This window comes from Oncorhynchus kisutch, linkage group LG30 (genome assembly GCF_002021735.2).
Source record: "Oncorhynchus kisutch isolate 150728-3 linkage group LG30, Okis_V2, whole genome shotgun sequence".
Lineage (NCBI taxonomy): Eukaryota > Metazoa > Chordata > Actinopteri > Salmoniformes > Salmonidae > Oncorhynchus > Oncorhynchus kisutch.
The window spans coordinates 8,272,349-8,289,273 of record NC_034203.2 but is presented as its reverse complement, the minus strand read 5'-3'; the positions used below and the strand labels follow the sequence as shown (position 1 = coordinate 8,289,273).

The following is a 16,925-nucleotide window of genomic DNA, read 5'->3' as shown; positions in this document are numbered from 1 at the left end:
GACACTCTAGACCCAAACTGCTACAGACCTATCTCTATCCTACCCTGCATCTCCAAGGTCTTCGAAAGTGTCAAATCCGAGGGCCTGTTGTCCGGACCTCTGGCAGTCTCTATGGGGGTGTCACAATCGAGCATCACTACTCTGGCTCTGACTTAGAATATGTGGATAACTACAAATACCTAGGTGTCTGGCTAGACTGTAAACTCTCCTTCCAGACTCACATTAAGCATCTCCAATCAAAAATGTAATCTAGAATCGGCTTCCTATTTTGCAACAAAGCTTCCTTCACTCGTGCTGCCAAACATACCCTCGTAAAACTGACCATCCCACCGATCCTTGACTTTGGCGATGTCATCTATAAAATAGCCTCCAACACTCTACTCTGCAAAGTGGATGTAGTCTATCACCTTGCCATCCGTTTTGTCACCAAAGCCCCATATACTACCCACCACTGCGACCTGTACGCTCTCGTTGGCTGGCCCTCGCTTCATACTTGTCGCCAAACCCACTGGCTACAGGTTATCTTCAAGTCTCTGCTAGGTACAGCCCCGCCCTATCTCAGCTCGCTGGTCACCATAGCAGCACCCACTCGTAGCACGCGCTCCAGCAGGTATATCTCACTGGTCACCCCCAAAGCCAATTCTTCTTTGGTCGCCTTTTCCTTCCAGTTCTCTGCTGCCACTGACTGGAACGAACTGCAAAAATCATTGAAGCTGGAGATTCCCATCTCCCTCACTAGCTTTAAGAACCAGCTGTCAGAGCAGCTCACAGATCACTGCACCTGTTCACAGCCCATCTGTATATGGCCCATCTATCTACCTCATCCCCATACTGTATTTACTTTGCTCCTTTTGCACCACAGTATCTCTACTTGCACATACATCTTTTGCACATCTACCATTCCAGTGTTTAATTGCCATATTGTAATTACTTTGCCACCATGGCCTATTTATTGCCTTAACTCCCTTATTTGACCTAATTTGCACTCACTGTATATAGACTTTTGTTTTCTTTTTTTTCTACTGTATTATTGACTGTATGTTTTGTTCATTCCATGTGTAACTCTGTGTTGTTGTATGTATCGAACTGCTATGCTTTATCTTGGCCAGGTCGCAGTTGCAAATGAGAACTTGTTCTCAACTAGCTTACCTGGTTAAATAAAGGTGAAATTAAATTAAATAAAAATCTCTGGAAAGACCTGAAAATACCTGTGTAGCGACGCTCCCCATCCAGTCTGACAGAGCTTGAGAGGATCTGCAGAGAAGAATGGGAGAAGCTCCCCAAATACAGGTGTACCAAGCTTGTAGCGTCATACCCAAGAAGACTTGAGGCTGTAATCACTGCCAAAGGTGCTTCACAAAGTACTGAGTAAAGGGTCTGAATACTTCTGTAAATGTAATATTTAAGTTTATTTTTTATACTTTTGCAAACATTTCTTAAAACCTGTTTTTGCTTTGTTATTATCGGGTATTGTGTGTAGATTGATGAGGAAATAAACGATGGTATCCATTTTAGAATAAGGCTGTAACGTAACAAAATGTGGAAAAAGTAAAGGGGTCTGAATACTTTCTTATGCACTGTATGTACATCTACTGTAGGCAGGGGTAAAAGTTACTAGTCAATCAGGATGGATAATAAACAGAGTAGCAGCTGTATTGTCTCCCGCCGAAGTCGGTCCCTCTCCTTGTTCGGGCGGCGTTCGGCAGGTCGACGTCACCGGTCTTCTAGCCATCGCTGCTCCACCTTTCATTTTCCATTTGTTTTGTCTTGTTTTCCCACAGACCTGTCACGTTCTGACCATAGTTCTTTTGTGTTTTCTTTGTTTTAGTGTTGGTCAGGACGTGAGCTGAGTGGGCATTCTATGTTGTGTGTCTAGTTTTCCCATTTCTATGTTTGGCCTGATATGGTTCTCAATCAGAGGCAGGTGTTAGTCATTATCTCTGATTGGGAACCATATTTAGGTAGCCTGTTTTGTGTCGGGTTTTGTGGGTGGTTGTCTTCTGTCTTTGTGTCTATGCACCAGATAGGACTGTTTCAGTTTTTCACATTTGTTGTTTTGGTATTTTGTAGTGTTCACGTTTATGGTCTTTATTAAACATGTTGAACTCTAACCACACTGCGCTTTGGTCCGATCCTTCGTCCACAGAAGAAAGCCATTACAACACCTGGATTACATCCCCTCATTACTCTATGTGTATATTATCCTCTGTTCCCCCCCATGTCTGTGTGTGGTATTGTTTTTGTTTTTTGAATTTTAAGGGATGGATCAGCTTAATATTGAGGAAAGAATGTTGCTTCCATCAATGTAATTGTCTGCATCATTTCCAATCCCCCATGTATTTTTTGGTAAATATATATATCCATACACGCATGCATACATATTCACATATATACATACATATACCTATATAGACATAAATACTTTTTTAAAAGAATATACCTTTATTATTATTCCCCGCAAACCCTACCACCGATCCCCCAATTGGAGTAAACTAATAAACACTTTGGCTTACACCTTCAATTTATACATCTTATACACATTTTACAGAAACAGTCTATATTACAATAGTTATTTTGTTTTTGTTTTTAGTCCTTCCTCTATTTCCGATGTCCATCCAGTTTGATTTCTATTTGTAACTGTGCTATTTCACCAAAGTTCTGAATCTATATACATTTACTGACCCCGTGTGTTTTACATTGTTTATCTGTCACGTTGTTCGTAATAATGATCGGACCAAGGCGCAGCGTACTTTGAGTTCCACATACTTTTAATGAATAAAGTGAAACTTAAGCAAATACAAAACAAATAAAGAATTAACAAACCGTGACAATGCAGCGCGAACAGGCAACTAAACATAAACAATATCCCATAACCCACAGGTGGAAAAATGCAAATGAAGTATGATCCCCAATTAGAGACAACGATTACCAGCTGCCTCTAATTGGGAATCATACACAAACCAACATAGAAAATCAAACCTAGAACCCCACATACAAATAATAGACTAAAACCCCTAGTCACGCCCTGACCTACTCTACCATAGGAAATACAGGTTTTCTATGGTCAGGACATGACATTATCTTGTTTTCAGTCCCACCCTTCAGCTCCCTTCAACCCCTCCCATCTATCTCTCAACATCATGCATTTCGGATTTCTATTTGCCATATATTTTTCAACTGTGCTGTGATGATTCACAAAATAATTGAACCTTTCTATTCTCATAGCTTCTACAGATTGTAAATGAAAAATAAACATTTTTGCTAAAATAATTATTATATTATTGATTGATTGACTATGGCTTTTCAAATCTCCCAGTACTGGTGTGAGATATTGTTTGTTCGTTACGTGTGTGATACTTCAGGCTTTTTTTTTTGGCGCCGGGTATTGTTGTAACCCGTGGTTTTGTTATTTATACCCATTTTCTGAAATTTGTGTGCTATCACTTTTCCCTTTGGGCCGGAGTGTTGTGACGCAGTTGCGTCTGGCTGTTTTCCTCTGCCTGAATAAAGTGTGACTGTTCACTCATCTCTGCTCTCCTCACCTGACTTCCTTCGACCAGCTGCGCACATTCTGACAGCAGCAGCATATGTGAAGAGTGTGAAAGTGTGTCTGGGTGTGAGTGGGTGTGTATGTGGCGTCAATATGCTTGTCAAATCATATCAAATCAAATGTTATTGGTCACATACACATGGTTACCAGATGTTAATGCGAGTGTAGCGAAATGCTTGTGCTTCTAGTTCTGGCTATGCAGTAATATCTAACAAGTCATCTAATAAATTCACAACAACTACTTTATACACACAAATGTGAAGGGATGAATAAGAATATATACATATAAATATATGGATGAGCGATGGCGAGATGCAGTACATGTTGTATAATACACTATATACATATGAGATGAGTAATGTAGGAGATGTAAACATTATTAAAGTGGTGTTATTTAAAGTGACTAGTGATACCTTTAAGTCTGTTAATTTAAGTGGCCAGAGATTTGAGTCTGCATGTTGGCAGCAGCCTCTCTGTTAGTGATGGCTGTTTAACAGTCTGATGGCCTTGAGATAGAAGCTGTTTTTCAGTCTCTCAGTCTCAGCTTTGATGCAGCTGTACTGACCTCACCTTCTGGATGAAAGCGGGGTGAACAGGCAGTGGCTTGGGTGGTTGTCCTTAATCTTTTTGGCCTTCCTGTGACATTGGGTGCTGTAGGTGTCCTTAAGGGCAGGTAGTTTGCCCCCGGTGATGCGTTGTGCAGACTGCACTACTCTCTGGTGAGTCTTGCAGATGAGGGAGGTGGGGGTCGGGGGGGGGCTCTCTCTCCTTTGTTTTGTTGACGTTGAGTGGGAGGTTATTTTCCTGACACCACACTATGAGGGCCCTCACCTCCTCCCTGTAGGCTATCTCGTTGTTGTTGGTAATCAGGCCTGTAGTGTCCACTCTAGTGTCTGTAGTGTCGTTTGTAACCACTGTAGTGTCGTCTGCAAACTTGATGATTGAGTTGGAAGCGTGCATGACCATGCGGTCATGGGTGAACAGGGAGTACAGGAGAGGACTGAGAACGCACCCTTCTGGGGCCCCAGTGTTGAGGATCAGTGGGGTGGAGATGTTGTTTCCTACCTTCACCACCTGGGGGCGGCCCGTCAGAAAGTCCAGGACCCAGTTGCACAGGGTGTTGTCGAGACCCAGGGTAGCAAGCTTAATGATGAGTTTGGAGGGTACTGTGGTGTTAAATGCTGAGCTGTAGTCAATGAATATCATTCTTACTCTTGTCCAGATGGGATAGGACAGTGTGCAGTGTGATGACGATTGCATCGACTGTGGACCTATTGGGGTGGTAAGCAACTTGGAGTGGGTCTAGGGTGACAGGTAGGGTGGAGGTGATATGGTCCTTAACTAGCCTCTCAAAGTATTTCATGATGACAGAAGTGAGTGCAATGGGGCGATAGTCATTTAGTTCAGTTACCTTAGGTTTCTTGGGAACGGGAACAATGGTGGCCATCTTGAAGCATGTGGTGACAACAGACTGGGATAGGGATTAGTTGAATATGTCCGTAAACCCGCATGCTCTGAGGTCGCAGCTAGGGATGCCATCTGGCCCGGCATCCTTGTGACGGTTAACATGTTTAAATGTTTTACTTCTGTTGGTCACAGAGAAGGAGAGCCCACAGGCTTTGGTAGCGGGCCGTGTCAGTGGCACAATACTGTCCTCAAAGGAAGCAAAGAAGTTGTTTAATTTGTCTGGGAGCTAGACGTCAATGTCCGCGACAGGGCTGTTTTTTTTCGTTGTAATCCGTGATTAACTGTAGATCCTACCACATACGTCTCGTGTTCGAAAGCCGTTGAATTGTGACTACTTTTTATCTATACTGACGCTTTGCTTGCCTTGCGGAGGGAATATCTGTGCTGTTTGTATTCGGTTGTGTTTCCGGTTGCCTTGCCATGATTAAAAGTGATGATTTGCACTTTCAATTATGTGCGAATGCTGCCATCAAGTTTCTGGTTAAGGAAGGTTTTAATGGTCACAGAGGGTACGACATCTCCGATGCACTCGCTAATAAACTCGCTCACCGAGTCAGCGTATACATCAATGTTATTGTCTGAGGCTATCCGGAACATATCCCAGTCCACGTGATCGAAGCAATCTTGAAGCTTGGAATCCGATTGGTCAGACCACCGTTGTATTGACCTGAGCACGGGCGCTTCCTGTTTAAGTTTCTGTCTATAGGCTGGGAGCAACAAAATGGAGTCATGGTCAGATTTGTCGAAAGCAGGGCGGGGGAGGGCTTTGTATGCATCACGGAAGTTCAAGTAGCAATGATCCAGAAAGCTACCATTTCTTGTTGCGCATTTGATATGCTGCTAGAATTGAGGAAGTATGGTTCTTAAGTTAGCTTTGTTAAAACCCCCAGCTACAATAAATGCATCCTCAGGATGTGTGGTTTCCAGTTTACATAGTCCAGTGAAGTTCTTTCAGGGCCGACGAGAGATCTGCTTGGACTTGGACTTGAGTTCCTGTATGTTGTTAATGAGTTGTTAATCATAAGACATACACCCCTGCCCTTCTTCTTACCAGAGAGATGTTTGTTTCTGTCGGCGCGATGCATGAAGAAACCGGATGGCTGTACCGACTCTGACAACATATCCCGAGTGAGCCATGTTTCCTTGAAACAGAGACTGTTACATTCTCTGATGTTTCTCTGGATTGCAACTCACGCCCTGATTTCGTTCACCTTGTTATCTAGAGATTGGACATTGGCGAGTAATATGCTCGGAAGCGGTGGATGGTGTGCTCGCCTTCTGAGTCTGACCAGTAGGCCGCTCCGCCTGCCTCTCCTGCGGCGACCGCGTTGTTTTCTGTCGGCCTCTGGGATAAGATCGCATGTCCATGGTGGAGGTTCCGAACAAAGGGTCCGCTTCGGGAAAGACGTATTCCTGGTCGTAGAGATGGTAAGTTGACATCGCTTTTATATCCAATAGCTCTTCTGGGTTGCAATAACACTTGAAAACGCTTGAAAATAACACTTGAGATTTTCTGGGCTAACAACGTGAGAAATAATACAGTGAAAAACAAAACTGCATAGTTTTCTAAGGACCTGAAGCGAGGCGACCATCTCTGTCGGTGCCATCTTTCTTATCAACCATGTGTGTATTTTCGTGTGAGAGTTCGTAGATGTGTAGAACATTTTCTCTACGCCCCGTGGCAACATGTGTAGAATTTAAGGAAACTAAAAATGTACATTTTTACTCTCCGCTGTCAAGTGAAGAGCCGCTAAAATGTTTTACTCGCTAGTGCTCTGAAAGCATGTGTGGGTATGCAGACCCGCGATCCACCGTGGTCCCTCATTTTTTTAGGGCCCCCCACCCCATCAATGTTGCCTATCCCTGATCTAAAAGCAAAACCAAATTCCAATGGAAAATGTAAATGTCCGATTTTTGGTTTCGTTTTCACCTTAATGTGTTATCACTGCGCTTTTAACCATTTAAAAGCACAACAAAGCTCAATGGGTATACAATGTGAGATATTTTGAATACTTGTACAACAACTTTATATTTTGTCACATCTAATAGCACAACCAAATAACCTGGATTGCAGTTGAGATTACATTAAAGTACACGGTGCAAGTGATCAGTGCCGTTGCAGATTATTCTAGAATTTGCATGCTATCTTGAACATGCATGCTTTCTATGACAACATGTGGCCATGTTGTGTTATTAATTTTAAGGTTGAATAAATACGGTTACATTAGTTTGTAAGATTAACTATAGGCTATTTACTGTATTACAATGGTAATATTGAGTTTGGTTGACAACATAACCAAATATCAACATTTAAAGGAGATGTATCTAATGCTTGGATAGTTCCATCTGAGCCACTGGTTTAATCCTATTCTTGAAATTGTATTTTTGGTTGAGATGGAGAAGTGGATCCAACATTATAATTTGTTAATTTGTTAACTGGCTATTTACTGTATTGCAAAAGTGATAATGAATATTGTTTTGTTGTCAATGCAACCAAATATCAAAATTTGAAAGAGATGTACAGTATCTTCTGCTTGGATAGTTCCATCTGTGCTTCTGAGTCTGTCTTTAATCCTAGTTTGTCTACAAATTAATAGTTGATATGTTGGATTCACATCTCCATTTCAACCAAACATCGAAGTTAAAGAATGGGACTAAATCAAATTTGAAATGCACTTTAAATACAGTTTGATTTAATTTAGTTCTATTCTTGAACTTAGTTTTTTGGTTGAGATAAAGAAGTGAATCCAAAAGATGTATTATTAACTTGTAAATTCCATTTGAAATCAACCAAAACATGAAACAGTAGAGATTTCTCAACAATCCTTCTCACAATAGCACATCGGTAGTAAGTAGTCAGTGGCAAATATCTAAACAGGGCTTGGTTAGATAGATCAACTCTCCAGTAGGAGGTGCAGCCCAGCCTAATTGTTTTTTTCTTCATAGAGGGGATATTATGTTGAAGATCTGACGTTGTTTCAATGGTACAAATTCAACATATTTTATATAAAGTTTGACTATGTTGAAAATCGACTACTATGATGACATAATCCCGTGGTATAAATTTCACAAAACAACAGTTTGTTAGAATCCAATGTATTTTCCACGTAGATTCCACATCACATTAAGTTGAGAAATTACGTTGAAACAATGTTGATTCAACCGGTTTGTGCCCAGTGGGATGGTGGTTTCTGGGAGCATGGACGGAAATGGATTCTTGTGAGTTTGACGAAAACAAGATGGACACCTGCCTCCTGGACTGCCCCACTTCCTGTGCCTTTTGCTTACTTTGATTTGTTTGTTAGTGTCATTTTAAATTGCATGGTTTGTAAATGTTCCTGGGCCATGAGAAAGGCCACGGATGAAAAGGTAAACGTGTAAACCATTACTTATTATGTATTAAATGGTGAAACTAGTCCCTTGTTTCCTGCTTCTGCCTGCTCAACCCATATTTCCACCTCGTGACATTACCCTTTCAGTAAAGTTTGGGAAGAGTCTTAACAAACAAATGCAGTCAAATATTAGGATATTTTAAAAGTGCTTTGAAGGTTTGAAGCATTTACATTTTTGTGAATTTGTGTTTTTACTAAATGTATAATTTAGCTGTTCGAATTTAGAAACCATGTGCCATTTTATAAATACACCTATAGAAATCTTAATTTTTTACAAATATCCAGTGTAACAACAGCAATTCTACATTCAGTAATTTCTTCACAAAATCAATTCTCCATAATGCTATTTTTTAAAGCTTACATCACAAACATGCCTCATTGTGTTAAAGTAAACAAAATTACCCATTCTAAAATTGTGGTTTTAAAAAAAGTCCAATTTAGTAGATTATCTTATCAAATGCCTTATAACTCAACTGATGACCTGCAGATGCTGTGCAACTGCAGATACCTTCTCATACAGTTACAGCCCTGACTGTATAGATCCTACATAGTAAACATCCCCGGAACTTTGACACAGAAAGTCCCTAGCAATAACATGCCATGCAAGGTAATCCCCATGACATCACCATGTCTCTGTCATAGAAATAGAATCAACATTATATTTCTATGATCTCTTTTAGTCCCCTTCTATGTGACATATGTTCCTCTTTCAAGTGAAAGTACATAGACTAAACACAAATGTCAAAAGGCTTGCCAGCACAGTCACTTCTGTATGTTCCTCCCAGCATTCCCTTAGGCCTCGTACATCTGTACCCAGTATAATTCACACTCGGAAGCATCTTCTTATGAATCCTGTTTGTAAGAAGCTCCCTGGCTGTGAAACATTGCAGTCCATTGTTGGAAGCCTCAGTTCAGTTTCTATCATCGGTATTCATTCACATCTTCGTGTAGTCTGATGCGGAGTCCAATAGGGTCCTGTAGATGTTGGATCTGAGGAACCTGGGGTAGGAGTCTTTCTCCATCAGGCTGTACACAATCCTCTGGGCCTCGTCGAAGCAAACTGTGGAGGGCGTCTTCACATTCTGCCCAATGAGATCTCTGGTCTTGTGGTCAATGTTGATCTGGAGAGATTTAGAGGGAATTGATGAGACTTAGTGGATACAAGAAGTAGATGTGCCTCATGCAAAGCAAATGTGGCAATAAAAAGTAGATACATACGTGATCAAAGATCTACATGTTTTTGTGAAGTATTATACTATGTTTGTGAGTACAACATGCCTCTTTCGGAGCCTCAGCTTCAATGTATGTCTTGTAGATCTTCTTGGCCCTGGAGGACAGCCTGAAGGAGGACTTAATCTTCTTGTAGTCTTCACAGATCAACCAGAATTCAATGTTCTCATCGCTGAACTCTGATTTCAGAAAGGCCTGAAATGTTGCCATGCCATCTAAAAGGGGCATGAGAAGACATACTTAGCTAGGCTTTAAAACCTGCAAACCTACGAAAATTGACATATGATCATCATATCTTCAATGGTTCAACCTCCTTTTGTCTGTTTAAACATTGTTTTGACGATCATGAAATGCTTACATTTTGATGTGAGAAGTCTCTCCAAAGACTGGGACCACAGGATAATTTCCTCAGTACTAAGTCTGTAAAGGAGGAGGACAGTTATTTTCAGATCAATACACTGGATGTTAATGTGGATGGTGGATGGATCCTGATAGGAAAGGCTCATGGATATGGAGAGTCTATCCTTAGGCTATTTACCGTTCAGTGTTAGGGGCATGGGAAGATCTGCGTTGTAGTCGGGACCTCAAGTCGCATACCCTGAAACAAAGTAAATAGGTAAATACACAAGCATACACAAAAAACATGCACATAAAACCTCAAAGTTCTCTTGCTCCTACGTGCAAAGGCAGCCAGCAACATAATTGAGTGTTTTTAAAGAACAATTGTTTTTAAGAATCTGCAACTGTGCCGAATGACCAACAAACCAATAAATCAATGTGGAATGCAAGCAATACTTTATCAGCGAATACTCACTTTGTCTGCTTTCTTCTGTTGTCCTCCATGTCAATGTTGAGTGGATGCAGTTCCCTTGATGGTGATGTGACTAAGATAAGCATGTTTGGGGGAACACGATCATTGGGTTCTTTGTATGTTTTACTCAGTGTTGGAGTTCTCTGCTAGCTTGTCAAATTGTGTCTGTTTTGACGGTCCTCCAAACACCTTCCTTTATACAAGCGACGGCTACTGTGATGTTAGTGTGTGTAGCGTCACCCGTTTCGTTGGCCTCTAACCACAGAAATAGAGGAAGTAGGGGATGACACTAGCTTGTTCACACCAGTGCAATGCAACTGACTGTCTGCGTTCAGAAACCTGCACAGGTCATTGCCTACCGATATTAAGGCCAGGGTATGCAAATGTACCGTGGAAAATTAAACAACCGATAAGCAAATTCTTACCTTCACTCTGTGGACTCAAGTAAAGAACAAGGTCCTTTGTTTAATTTTTGAAACACATTTGTCAGGTGGAAGTGATACTTTCATTCGGTCTTTTGCTTTCATGTCCCATGATAGTGGAACTGTTGTGTGTTTTTTTTTTACCAATATAAACTTTTGCCTTTTCACAAGTATAACCCTAATAATTTTATCTGTAGTTTTTGGCAGAAGAGAACAATTGAAATAGGTCAAACCATGCAAGCAGAAGAATTTGCCGGATTCCTCAGTGAAAATCCCAATGTCCACCTTTAAGTCTCACTTCTCCTTATGGTACACTTCACCTTACTGTATGACATCAGTAGTGGCCTCTGACATTTATTTTTCCGTCACAGAGAACCAATCATATGTAGTATGTTAGATAGATGGACAGATCGGGGCCAGATCACAATAGAAACAAAGAAGATAGTGTCCTGACTAGATGACTAAACATATTGTTAGTTTATTTCCATCAAAATGGCAGATCTTTATCAGATGACAACTAAGCAGACAAAACTAGCAGTCACAGTGTTGCTCACAGTTAATGTCACCATGAGAAACCAGTCAGGATAGACGTAAAACGGTCACATGGGTATGAGAACTCGGTCACATGGGTATGCACAGGCTGACCTGCAGCATATAACATCCTACTTCCAATACAGTCCTCGGGAATACATTGTTTCCTGCTATACGTTATGATATACATGATTTCAAATGAATAGATCGTATTAACATTGTATATCCATATTTAAATCAACATTGTAATTGAATATTGATCAAAGCGATGCATTTTTCAACTGCATGCGTGGGTGGGCATGCGTGTGCGCTTGTGTCACTTTTTGAAACAAACCACATCTACTTCCACTTCCTCTTTCCTTAGCAGCCAACTGAAATGTGTTATATAATGACATGACTAAAAACAAAAAACAAATACTTGAAATATCCCAGAAATGAAATATATGGGAGTCTGTGCATTCGACATGAGGTTGGTAGACAGTGAATTTCACTGACAGGATTGGCATGTTAACACATTGACTATATATATTTTGTAAATCTTTTGGAAAAAATAACACTAACACATTTTCATAGTGTTGTACACCGAAGATACCTCCTAACTGCAGACCATGCAGAGCCTGCAGGGTCGTTGCTGTAATGAGTACGATGGGAGACAGAGTGCTGGTTTCAAGCGCAGGGCGCAACAGGTGTTTATTAGTAAAGGACACAGGAGAAGGCCGGTAGCTGGGTCCTGGGGCAGGCAGAAGGTCATCTAACAAGGTAACAGTACAGTCAGGGAAAAGGCTAATAACATAGTCTGGGAGATCAGGCAAGAGATTGATGACTAATAATGATGACTGTTGAATAATAATAAAAGAGCATTATTAGTGAGGATGGCCAAAAACTACGATACACGGGAGGACTCATACGGACCTACACAGAGCTCCGACTAGACTGTGTATCAAAACAAACAATACCTCACAATGATGGGGTGCAAAGAACTGTACTAAATAGTGTGTGTAAATGACATACAGGTGTGTGAACAGGTGATCAGACTTCAGGTGATTGGGATCTGGAGAGTGAGCTGCGTTCAGGGAATCGATGTGTTTGAGAATGTGAGCTGGAAAGTGGGCTGGAAAGTGAGCTGTGTTCAGGGGATCTACTGCATGTGTTTGAGAGTGTGAGTTGGAAGCAGACGTTACAAAAAAGCACAAGAAAGAGGATTTCGACACCCACCATCTCAAATGGTTCTGGAATTGTTTCTGCTGTTAGAAACAGATATGATTAGCATGACCTAATTTGATCTCTGAAAATGTAAGCTGATTGATTGCATCCAAGTTGGCCATTTTCATTTATAGGATTCATATAATATTGAATAAATATAGTACCTAAAATCATATTTGAACCAAACTTTTTTTTAATAACAATGAGTTAAGACATTAGGAATCCAAACAAATGGACAAAAGACAACCACGGACCCACACCCAATACCAATCCCACCCCAACAAGTATACACTGAGTATACAAAACATTAAGAACACCGGCTCTCTGGCTGCTGACTCATCTTCACACAGTTGATTGAAGTGCTGATCCCGCTACTGACGCTGGGCCTCAAGTGCCTCCAGGTATGAGGCCTCAGTCTCCCTCATGAAGTTCAGGTATTCGCTGGTTGTGCTCGCAGTGTTTCCTCTTCCCAGGGAAAATATATAGGCAAAAGTAATGAAATGTACAGTACAGGAATTATAAGGTACAGACTTCATAGCAAACCTGAGGGCAACCAGTGTGAGCACAGTCTTGTTCTCCAACCATGTATTATCTCATAAAATGTATTGCATCTTATCCAGCAAAGGCCAGTATGCGACCAATCAGATTTACCAAGCAGATATACCAAAGGTGCAAATAATAATTGTCTTGGGTCTCCTTGAATAATGTTTAGTATCATAACCCTGCCATGACAAAAGCCCTCTGTAGATGAGCTTGCTCTGTTTGAGACAGCTAAATTGTGTGATAAGGGCTTAACAAGTGAACATGACAATCAATTGATATTGAACTGTTTCCAAACCGAGAATGGAACCTGGGTGTCTGTGGGTGCTGGGCTCTGAGGTTGTGGCTTCACCATTAGAGCATGCAGATTTCTCTGGGTCTGTAGGTTCAGGAATGTCCTCTGAAAAGAAATGCTTGCTCATTTATTTAGAATTCAATACAGAAATATCTAATATACATAAGTATTCACACCCCTGAATCAATACTTTGTAGAAGCAGCTTTGGCAGCGATTACAGCTGTGAGTCTGTAAAAGTCTGCAAAAGCTTTACACACCTGGATTTTGCAACATTTTGCCCAATATTCTTTTCAAAATTCTTCAAGCTCTGTCAAATTGGTTGTAGATCATTGTTAGACAAGCATTTTCAGGTCTTGCCATAGATTTTCAAGTAGATTAAAGTAAAAACTGGAACTCGGACACTCAGGAACATTCACTGTCTTCTTTGTAAGCAACTCCAGTGTAGATTTGGCCTTGTATTTTAGGTTATTGTCCTGCTGAAAGGTGAATTCATATCCCAGTGTCTGGTGGAAAGGTTTTCCTCTAGGATTTTGCCTGTGTTTAGCTCCATTATGTTTCTTTTTTTTATCTAGAAAACTCCCCAGTCCTTAACAATTACAAGCATACCCATAACATGATGCAGCTACCACTATGCTTGAAAATATGGAGAGTGGTACTCAGTAATGTGTTTTATTGTACTTTCCCCAAACATAATACTTTGTATTCAGGACAAAAAGTTCATTGCTTTGCCACATTCTTTGCAGTATTACTTTATTGCCTTGTTACAAACAGGATGCATGTTTTGGAAAAGTTTTATTCTGTACAAGCTTCCTTTTCACTCTGCCATTTAGGTTAGTATTGTGGAGTAACTACAATGTTGTTGATCCATTCTCAGTTTTCTCCTATAACAGCCATTAAATATTGGTCTCATGGTGAAATCCCTGAGTGGTTTGCTTCTTCTCTGGCAAATGAGTTAGGAAGGACATCTGTATCTTTGTAGTGACTTGGTGTATTGATACACCATCCAAATTGTAATTAATAACTTCAAACCATGCTCAAAGGGATATTCAATGTCTGTTTGTTTTTTTACCCATCTACCCTTCTACCCTGCCCTTCTTTGCGAGGCATTGAAAAACATTCCTGGTCTTTGTGGTTGAATCTTTGTTTGAAATGCACTGCTCCACTGAGGGACCTTACAGTGTGTGTGGGGTACAGAGCTGAGGTAGTTATTTAAAAAATTATGTTAAACACTATTATTGCACACAGTCCATGCAACTTATTATGTGACTTGTTATGCACATTTTTACTCCTGAACATATTTAGGCTTGCCATAAAACAAAGGGGTTGAATATTTATTGACTCAAGACATTTTAGCTTACTTTTAAAATTTTATTGACATAATTCCACTTTGACATTATGGGATAATGTCATTATGGGATATTTTCCCACAAAATGTGGAAAAAGTCAAGTGGTGTGAATACTTTCTGAAAGCACTGTCAGTATGTTTTGTTTGTAATCATGTAAGGTCGGCTGCTCCGGCTAACGTCAAAGATGTAGCTATGTTCCCGGTATTGGCCTTCCATGGATGTTTACATGACAAGTTATCGACCTTGGTTTACGTCTCTCGCAGTGCTCACTCTGACATGCTACAGCTAGCTATGCTGAAGACATTGGTAGCCAGCTAGATAGTAATTTAGTGACCATTCCTTTGGATTTTTCACGAGTTACTCATTGTTAGAAAAATGTTTGTTGGAAATGGGATGTTAGCTACTATATTTATTGAATATTATATGAATCTCATGAATTAAAATGGCCAATTTTGGTGGAATGCATTATCTTCATTTCTCAGAGATCAAATTATGTTTCAACAAAATAATGTTGTAGGAATGCTAATCTTTCCTGTTTCTAACTACAGAAACGATTTCAGAACCATCTGAGATGGTGGGTGTCATGGCTTGCTGAAATGACATGGAACAACCCGGCATTTAGATAGGATTATTCTGAATTGTATACATGATTGCAACCAATTATACATAACTAGAAAAATACAATTCCTGAATAATATTTGTGTGCTTGCTCAAGCTGTCCAAAAGTATTTTGGTGGCCGTGGGAGAAGTTTAAATTGTTTGAGCCCAGTGTAGAATTCAAGCCCAACAGAAGGTAAAGCAGTCGTAAGAAGACATTGGAGACTTTCTATGATACCAGATGTACTATATTTTGGGCAACATGCCCTCTCTGTCTACCTAGGCTTACATTTGCATGCCTTCACCATGGTTACAGAAGGTATGCAAAGTTTCATCCATCAGGGCCAAGGTTCAGTAATGCACCTTTTGGCCCTACGCACAATGAACAAGCATTGTCAGTGCATCTAAACACCGTGGTTTAACGCTTCCACTGGATGAGTGTGGATCATATGAAATGGGTATTCTCAGTGTGTAAAATATTGTTCATTACTGCGCTTCTCTTTGCACAGTCCTTCAAAGATGTGGAGCACACCACAAGCTCTCCACGTTCTCCAAAAGTGTTTTTGCTGCTCCTGCTTCTCTGCACTGTTCCATTTCTTCAAACATACATTTGAGGTTAAGGGTTAAGTTTAGGCACTATATCCGAACAGTTAAGGTAAGGGTTAAGGTTTGAGATAAACATTACATTTAGGTGCTCATTCCAAATGGTTATGGTAAGGGTCCGTGGCGGTTCTAGCTTGTATGGCTCCCTGGGCGAACTCTCCCCTTTCAGCTCCCTGGGCAACCCCCCCCCCCCTTTCAGATCCCTGGGCGAAATGGAGTTCTACGTAAAAATGCATTGCACGAGCGAACCCCCCCCTTTCAACCAAGAGTCAAGACCTAAACCCATTCACCTTGGTGGTGTGCGGACTGGTTTTATATTATTCTTAACGATTTCACACAAACCAGAAAAAAATGCAACAATATGGCTGTGAAACTATATATTCACATGAATTGTGGTTTATTTGGTAATGTGATGTGACTGATTTTACTAATTGTATTAGTACTGTAAAAAGTTATAGGTGCGCTATTTGATAGATTCCCTCACTCCCTCAACCTCGGGCTTCAAGTGGGGGAGACCTGAGGTCTACCTACCCCCGCCCCCCTCCCCCTCTCATACTTCTGAGTGGGAGACCTTCCCAGGCAGGAACCTGCCTAGCTCACAAACTAGAATCAGGGCTCCCACTCTGACAAGGTTAATTGACCCACATTCCCACACGGTGACATGATATCATTGACCTGACGTGCAAATTAGCGACAGAAAACCGATCCCTCAAATGTGACCATTCCAAATGTCGCCTGTACCTAAATTTGCCACTGGTAAGGGTTAAGGTTTGAGATATCATTAAAACCAAAAAATAAATGTCCATGGCTGAGTGTTACGGTCATCGTTGCATCTTGTATGAAGAAGCCAAACACACAGAAATAAAAAAACATAGACAACAAAACATAGAATGCCCACCCCAACTCACGCCCTGACCAAACCAAAGTAGAGACATAA

General features: G+C 40.8%; 1 protein-coding gene across 1 annotated transcript; it reads right to left on the bottom strand.

Annotated features, from left to right (window-relative positions):
* Window positions 1-8,097: 8,097 nt before the first annotated feature.
* On the bottom strand, window positions 8,098-10,675 carry LOC109875252 (regulator of G-protein signaling 21-like). The gene is made up of 5 exons (XM_020467524.2): window positions 10,454-10,675; window positions 10,178-10,237; window positions 9,998-10,059; window positions 9,688-9,854; window positions 8,098-9,530 (listed from the first exon to the last, which is right to left on the bottom strand). Exons 1-5 carry the CDS (start codon window positions 10,534-10,536, stop codon window positions 9,345-9,347), a joined length of 558 nt encoding a protein of 185 aa, XP_020323113.1. The 5' UTR covers window positions 10,537-10,675; the 3' UTR covers window positions 8,098-9,344.
* Window positions 10,676-16,925: the final 6,250 nt, after the last annotated feature.